The 7,428-nt window shown below is 45.0% G+C and overlaps 1 protein-coding gene across 2 annotated transcripts; it reads right to left on the reverse strand.

Moving 5' to 3' along the window:
• Positions 1 to 1,887: 1,887 nt before the first annotated feature.
• Positions 1,888 to 7,359, reverse strand: hey2 (hes-related family bHLH transcription factor with YRPW motif 2). 2 transcript variants are annotated; one of them, XM_049004607.1, is made up of 5 exons: positions 7,041 to 7,359; positions 6,509 to 6,578; positions 6,240 to 6,323; positions 5,962 to 6,043; positions 1,888 to 5,500 (listed from the first exon to the last, which is right to left on the reverse strand). In XM_049004607.1, the coding sequence occupies exons 1-5, from the start codon at positions 7,121 to 7,123 to the stop codon at positions 4,800 to 4,802; spliced, it is 1,020 nt and encodes a 339-aa protein (XP_048860564.1). In that variant the 5' UTR covers positions 7,124 to 7,359; the 3' UTR covers positions 1,888 to 4,799. The 2 variants fall into 2 exon arrangements, with proteins under 2 accessions (XP_048860564.1, XP_048860563.1); XM_049004606.1 differs by having other exon boundaries at positions 6,509 to 6,581; positions 7,041 to 7,342.
• Between the last annotated feature and the right edge of the window lie 69 nt (positions 7,360 to 7,428).

Genomic DNA, 7,428 nt, shown 5'->3' on the forward strand with positions numbered 1-7,428 from the left:
GAGAAATTCAATTATAAGATTGGCCGAATTTAATATATAAATGTACTTGCACCATTCCCACATCAATATCCACATTTTAAAAAAGAAAGCTTTTATTCTTCGTAAATAACATCTAACTAACAAGAGGAAGCGCGTGTCTCACAATCTGTTATACCTATGTTCAGCACAAGATGTCAGTATATGGTAAAGCGTGAGACGTGGTTGCCTCGGTTCCCCCCTATTGCCAGGGCGACTCTCAGTCAGATCCACGCATTAAGGGTCACCCTTGGATTTCTGCCCTCCCACACAATATGTTTATGTGCACCTCATACATTAACATTAAGTAAAAATGTAAATAATAATAAGGACCCTGCCTTCGACTGCTACCAGATGTACATTGTACCTGATCCCCACACCTCTCCCTGCAGGTGGTTGGCCCACAGGAACATATACCCATGTTATTTTTTTGGATTATGCCTGGCTGGGTCCCATGGCCCAGCTGGCTCAAGGGTGAGGCCCCGTTCTCCCCAGTCAGGACAGGGTAACATGATCCCTGGTAGAAGTTCTTATGATAGTCTGTTTGAACTGCACTTTGTCTGGCCACTCACCTAGGACCAATTTCCTTGCCCCTGAAAACATAGCTCCCAGGATCATGTTGACACACAAACCCCTCCACCACTTGGCCTCTCCTGGTGGGGAATGAGTTACTGCCTCGAGTGGAGGAATTTAAATATCTCAGGGTCGTGTTCACAAGTGAGGGAAGAAGGGAGCGGGAGATCTACAGGTGGATCCGTGCAGCATCAGCAGTAATGTGGACGCTGTACCATTCTGTTTTGGTGAAGAGGGAGCTGAGCCAGAAGGCAAAGCTGTCAATTTACCAGTCGATCTACATTCCTACCCTTAGCTATGGCTTTGGGTTGTGACCCAAAGAATGGCTGAAATGAACTTCCTCTGTTGGGTGGCTGGGCTCAGCCTTAGAGATAGAGTGAGGGGCTCGAACATTCGGGAGAGGTTCATAGAAATGCTCCTCCGCATCGAAAGGACCCAGTTGAGGTGGTTCGGGCATCTGTCTAGAATGCCTCCTGGACAGCTCCCTGGGGATGTGTTGTGGGCATGTCCAGCTGGGAGGAGGCCCGGGGGCAGACCCAGGACACGCTGAAGAGATTATATCCCTCAGCTAGCCCGGGGAATGCCTTGGTATTGGAGGAGGTGGCTGATGAGAGGGAGGTCTGGGCATCCCTGCTTAGACTGCTACCCCCACGACCCGACCCCAGATAAGTGGAGGAAATTGGATGGATGGATGGATGGATGAATGGATGGATGGATGGATGGATGGATGGATGGATGGATGAATAATAATCCATCCATCCATTTTCCAAACCGCTTATCCTACTGGGTCGCGGGGGGTCCGGAGCCTATCCCGGAAGCAATGGGCACGAGGCAGGGAACAACTCAGGATGGGGGGCCAGCCCATCGCAGGGCACACTCACACACCATTCACTCACACATGCACACCTACGGGCAATTTAGCAACTTCAATTAGCCTCTGCATGTTTTTGGACTGTGGGGGGAAACCGGAGTACCCAGAGGAAACCCCACGACGACATGGGGAGAACATGCAAACTCCGCACACATGTGACCCAGTCGGAGACTGAATAATAATAATAATTATAATAATAATGAAGAGGAAGATGATGATGATGAGGAAGAAGAAAAAGATCATCATATTTGGCCGTTTTTAATAGATGTCCCTTTTAAACTTCTTTTCTCTTTCTTAGTCTGTTGGCCTGTCCTTGTAAGATGTTTAAACTAAACGGTACTAAACGGTATTTTAAATAAGTATACATCTCCGACACGAGCCTTTAGTGATGTGAACAGCAACAATAATTTAAAAAGTATGCTTTAGAACACAGTTAAGGTTTATTTATTAAAAACGTAAATAAAAACGAAGACAACAAAAACTATGGGTATAACGGTGATTGATGTTTACAAAGCACTGTGTTATTAATATGCTATTAGCTTATTAAGATATTAAGATTGGCCAGAAAGTAACATAAAAGGGGAATATACACTTTTTATCAGTATTTGTTGTAACAAGCCATGTAACCATTAAAAAATTATACATTTCTTGTAAACGTGAAATAAGCATTCAAATTTGAAGTTACCATTTAAGTTAATACATTTGTTCTGTGTCATTCACACAATTCGCTAGTTAGCCCTAATTATTCGAATGTTTTATTATGCTTTTTCCACGCAATAGTCGTTGTGAACAGTAGTCAGAAAAATTTCAGCAACCGAATCACGTAATCCCTTTGAACTTCATGATCAGAGAACTCTTTTACGTTTGGGTTTCACCTTTATTATTATTGGGTTAATTAATGCTTCCTTGTTCATAATAAGGTGATTATTTGCGTTCGTCGTGTCTATTTCCACGCCATGCACGCCGCGTATTTGATGTTTCTGTGCCCAGCGACCATGCGTAGCTGTTTTATGGCGGCCACTTCAAAGAGCGGACCCCGGCGTGAGAACCAGCCGGAGCCGGGCAGATAACCCGCGGATTTATAGCCGAGCGCTGTTCCCATGGTTGTCGGTGGACAGCAGGCGCTGTTTGTCGTAATCCCCATTCACTTGGAAATGCTGATACTTTTCTCTTAAGGAATTTAATGGTGTGACAGTGATTTACTAATGTAAATCTTTCTAACAGACCTCGGGATAAAGAGAGTGGATTAGCCTCGCATAAAGACCCATCTTGTGAGGAGTGACCGGAGTTGTTTTGCTTTCATGTGTTTGCCTGCTTCGTGAAACCTTCAGTATGTTTTAGGCAAGCCAGCGCCTTTGGGCGCATTTTGGGGCTGCTTGAACAGAAATGCGTGCTGTTATCCTAAAACTATAGTTCGGAAATAGTCTTTTTTTGCTGTTTTTTTTGCTTAGAATAAACGCTCAACAATTGGTACTCTTTCGAATGCGGGATAATATACAGCAAGAAACATGTCTTAAAAATCACGATATTAAAATATTAGCGTAAATCAAGCAGTACTATTTCCAGAATCAGCCTGTGTTGTTACATTGTTAAAACACCATCCAATTTAATTTTAAGTACTTTTGTTGTATCTTACTGCATTGTTTTTAACTCGGCACTAATACAAACTATACAATTTTAAAATGAAAATGATAGTTGATCATTTGTTTTGTGCCTCGTCTCCTCTAATTGTCTTGTTTTTAAGCTTGACTGTCAACGCAACAAGTATCACTCGGTCTTTGTTACTTATAATTTGAATCCCTTCATACCGATGTTAATTACAGCAATTTAAGAGACATTCACCCCAAAGACCAATACGATGGTGCTTTGTTTGCGTTGGGACGTCAGATTAATGGGCTTTAACCGCAGTCTGTGGTAGGAAGAGTCAAAGGAGTCCCGATATCTTTGTAATACATAAATACCACAAATGTGGCTTGTTTGTTTGTTTGCTCTCCATCGCCTAAATGGCACTCTGGGGGGAGTTTGTTTTTCATCAATGGAAAAAGGCTGCGTGCATTCTTCGTGGCACTCGTCTGTCGATATTCCCCACAACATTCCTCCCGGCATACCATATACCGGCTCTCACCAGGAATATCGTGCCACGAGCAGATGTGGTGGCTGGATTGCTGGGCTTTGCAAGCACGAGCACGGATGCCAAGAATGTCAACATGTTCCCGAAAAAAGAGAGAAGTGTTTGTTTTTAATAAGTGACACCTTCAGCGCTTCTGTTTGCATAGAAATGTTTTACAGTTTACAACACAACGTGGGAAGTTAAAAAAAAAATAATAAAGTGAAACACATTACAGCTGAGTTATTATATAGGTAATACTATCCTTAGTGTTTGTTTTTATTTTTCCTGCGTGGTTCATGTACATTCTCTCCTGGAGGGTTTGAATCCTTCTTCACAAAGCCGAGGAGTGAAGTGCATTATCCTAAACTTTAAAATCTCTGATAAAACTCCTACTTTACGATTTCAAACATATAATTATTTACAGGCTTTTTAATTAGTTCATAGATTAAAACACACCATATTTTTCACTTTGTCTGATTATCTCACTGACCTTTGGTTTCATTTCACGGCTTTCTTTTCTGATTCACTGAAAACTCAAAACCACTTGTATTGTCTATTGTGTATGTGAGTAAGCGAGTGTGTGTGGCCCGGCCCCAGACTACATTGAGGCAATATCCTGCTGATTACAATGGTCATAGTTCTATTTGTTACAGCTAAGAGCAAATCAGAAATCTCTGTGCCTTGGGCTACAGTCCTGTTCTCGAATGGATATCATCGATATTTTCCTAACTGCGATATAGGCCCATAAAAATCGAAGACTTTGGATTATTGGAGAAAAATTCTAGGTGTCATGGCTACCTCAGCTGTTTGATGCCACATACAGCCGACCAACTGAAACAGAATCATAAATGTTCACGTTTGTACTGTAAGATCCTAATGGACGAGAAGAGAGTGGACCAGACATCTACTCCTAACAGCTTGGAGAAAATGATGAAAAGAGTAAGAAGTTGACAAATAAATCAAAAAGATCCACCGGCTTCCATTCACCAGACTTAAAAAAAAAAGTAAAATTCAGTCAGACTTAAGGGTTAGTGTTGTTTGTTAGGTTCACATTGGGTGAAATAATGTCTGTACTTTTTCCGTGCCTCACGTACTACAACCAGGCGGAAGACAAAACAGGTGTCAAAAGTTCACGGACAGGGTGAGACATATCCAATGGAGTGAGGTGATGTTTCAGTCCGAGAGTGTGGAACGACTTCCAGCCACACAAGACGTCCACAAAGCCAAGGGTTAAAACGCCCCCACTTCCGTCCCCCAAGGCCGGTAGGGTTTGCTGCTGTTACTGCTGCTACTGCTGCTGCTTCTACTACCGCTGCTGCCCCCGGCACCTGGCTGGGATTCCGACGGGGTCGACGGAGAGGGACTAGCGTCCGAAGAGGCGGCGGACATAGCCGTCATGCTGGGGCTGAAGATGGGAAATCCTCCAGGGAACGAGAGCGGGAAGGTCTGGGCGGCAGCGGCGGCGGCAGCAGCGGCCTGCACGGTGGCCGATAGGGACAGGAGGGAGGTGGAGAGCGGGGGCATGCAGGGCGCCACACTGCCAGCAGATGGCGCCCTGAGGGCTGAGTCCGCGGGGGAGAAGGCGGCCGCCAGGAGCGCCGAGCCACGCGTGGGGACGTCGGCGAGCCGGCCGGCCGTGCCCTCGGCAGTTGGGAGTCCAGTTTGCTGGAGGAAGGCCTGCTGTAGGGGATGGAAGGCGGCCGCCCACTGGTGTGGGTGTAGCGCGTGCGGGTGGTGCGCCATGGAGGACGTCATGGCGGCAGCCTCCCTCTGGGTGGCGCAAGTGCTGAGGTGGGAAACCAGACGCATGCGCAGCGGGTCGCTCGTGTCCAAGCCCTCCACAGAGCTGAGGTACCGGGCCACTTCTGTCAGACACTCCCTGAACCCGATGCTCATGAAGTCCATTGCGAGGGCGTGGACATCGAAGTAGCCTACGGACGGGAGACACGGCGGTAAGTATCTGTGGGTACGGCACTCGCACACGGCTCGCAGCCCCCCTGCAGGCAGCCGGCGGTCAATGGGAAAGGCACGACGAGTCAAACGCCGCCTGCCCGACTCCCGCCGTGCCGGAGGTGTAACCTAAACAGGCCACGCTGTGCTGTACTGTTTATGTTTGTTTTGCCCCCCCAGCACACAGTCTTTAACACCCTTTGGAAACCCCAAACAAGCCCTCAATAGGCCGACCGGTGAATACGGCCCTCTCCCTCCCACGGACTCATGAAAGCAAACGCAATCCGGGGGTCAAGTGCTTCTTTTGTGCCGGCCGCGCTTTCCCACGAGTTCAATCCTGCCATTAGCATTGATTTCCACTCCTTTAATCTTGTCAAAGGAGCTGCTCGCTCGGATTTCACTACAAAGTATGGCGGAAAATAGCAGTCAATTATCTCCTTACCTTTACCTCCGGTGGCCTGCAGCATCTTCAGGTGATCAACTGTCATCTGCAATATTTCTGCTTTTTCTAGTTTAGCCGATCCCTGAAGGAAAAAAAAACATGATCTCCTTTATAATCATCTAATATTGCTAATAGCAACAATAATGACACAATAATAACCAGAATAGTGCTAATAATCACAAACTGCTTCATCTTATTGTTATTGTTCCAGTCGAAGTCACAACATAATACAAGATAATGATACATGATGCTGCCGTTGTGCATCACTGCAAACATACCTGCTTTTCAAATGCGGTTGGAACTAGTCTCCGGAGTTCCGATAAACTATTATTAATTCGATCTCTCCGTCTTTTTTCGATTATCTGAAACAAGTGAAGACTGTTAGCATATTAAAACCACATTACAAGCATCATTGACTGATGTATAATTTCACAAAACATGTGCCATATTTACACCCTACTACTTACCGCTACTACTACTACAAATAATAATAATAATAGTAATAATAATAATAATTATTATTAATAGTAATAATAATAATAATCACCCCTCGTCGTTTTTTTCGTGCCATGACTTGGGAGGTTGTTGTCGGAGAATTTGATCGAATAACTGAACCGCTGCTGTCATAAAAAAAATGGATTTAGTATTACGTAATACTCTATATTATTATATACAGTCTACATTATTTTATAAAAGTATGACATTCAGGAAATTAAACAAAACACCTAATAAAATAAAAAAAACTGCTACGATTCATTTATATTTAACAAAAAAATCAAACGATTTCATTTGCATTCGTGATCACTGTTTGTAATCGCATGCTGTTGTGCATTTGCATGTTAAAATAAGAACACAGATTTCAGTTAAGGATGCACAACAAAGTACCATAGATAATCTGTGAGGATTTAATTGTATTTTATTGCATTTAACAACATTAAAAAAGCAGTTTTGCACCAAGTAAATGAGCGTACGCTTATGCAGTCGACAACTTCTTAAAACTTTTCAAAAACTTTTTTGCAAATTATGAAATAACACGTGCGCGCGCACCAACAACACATTAACACAATAAAAACATTTACCCTGAATAATTGTTCTCACTGCCCACATCAATGGTTTCATCCATGTCACTGTCGGAGCTGGTCTCCTCACAGGGTCTCTTCATGGTGCTGTCGCCGCTTCGTGTGCGTCCAGGTGACTCGGCGGATCCCTCTGAACTCGTTTCCCACGGACAGCCGGAGCCTGAGTCGCAGCCGCGTCGCCGCCCACGTCCTCCCCGGGAACACCCACATGAGAAAAACACGCCCCGAGCCGTCGATCGGGGGCTTCCAGCCTCACTGCCCTACAGCTTCCTCGGAGAGCTGGGCTCTGCCTACTTTCAGTGCTGGCGTGACACCCCCTCTGCTCCTATGCTTTGGTGGGAAACGCTGCCAGCCCAGAATACCGATTTAAATGCTCGAGCCGCAATGA

Source organism: Brienomyrus brachyistius, unplaced genomic scaffold (assembly GCF_023856365.1).
Source record: "Brienomyrus brachyistius isolate T26 unplaced genomic scaffold, BBRACH_0.4 scaffold112, whole genome shotgun sequence".
In the NCBI taxonomy this organism is placed as follows: domain Eukaryota; kingdom Metazoa; phylum Chordata; class Actinopteri; order Osteoglossiformes; family Mormyridae; genus Brienomyrus; species Brienomyrus brachyistius.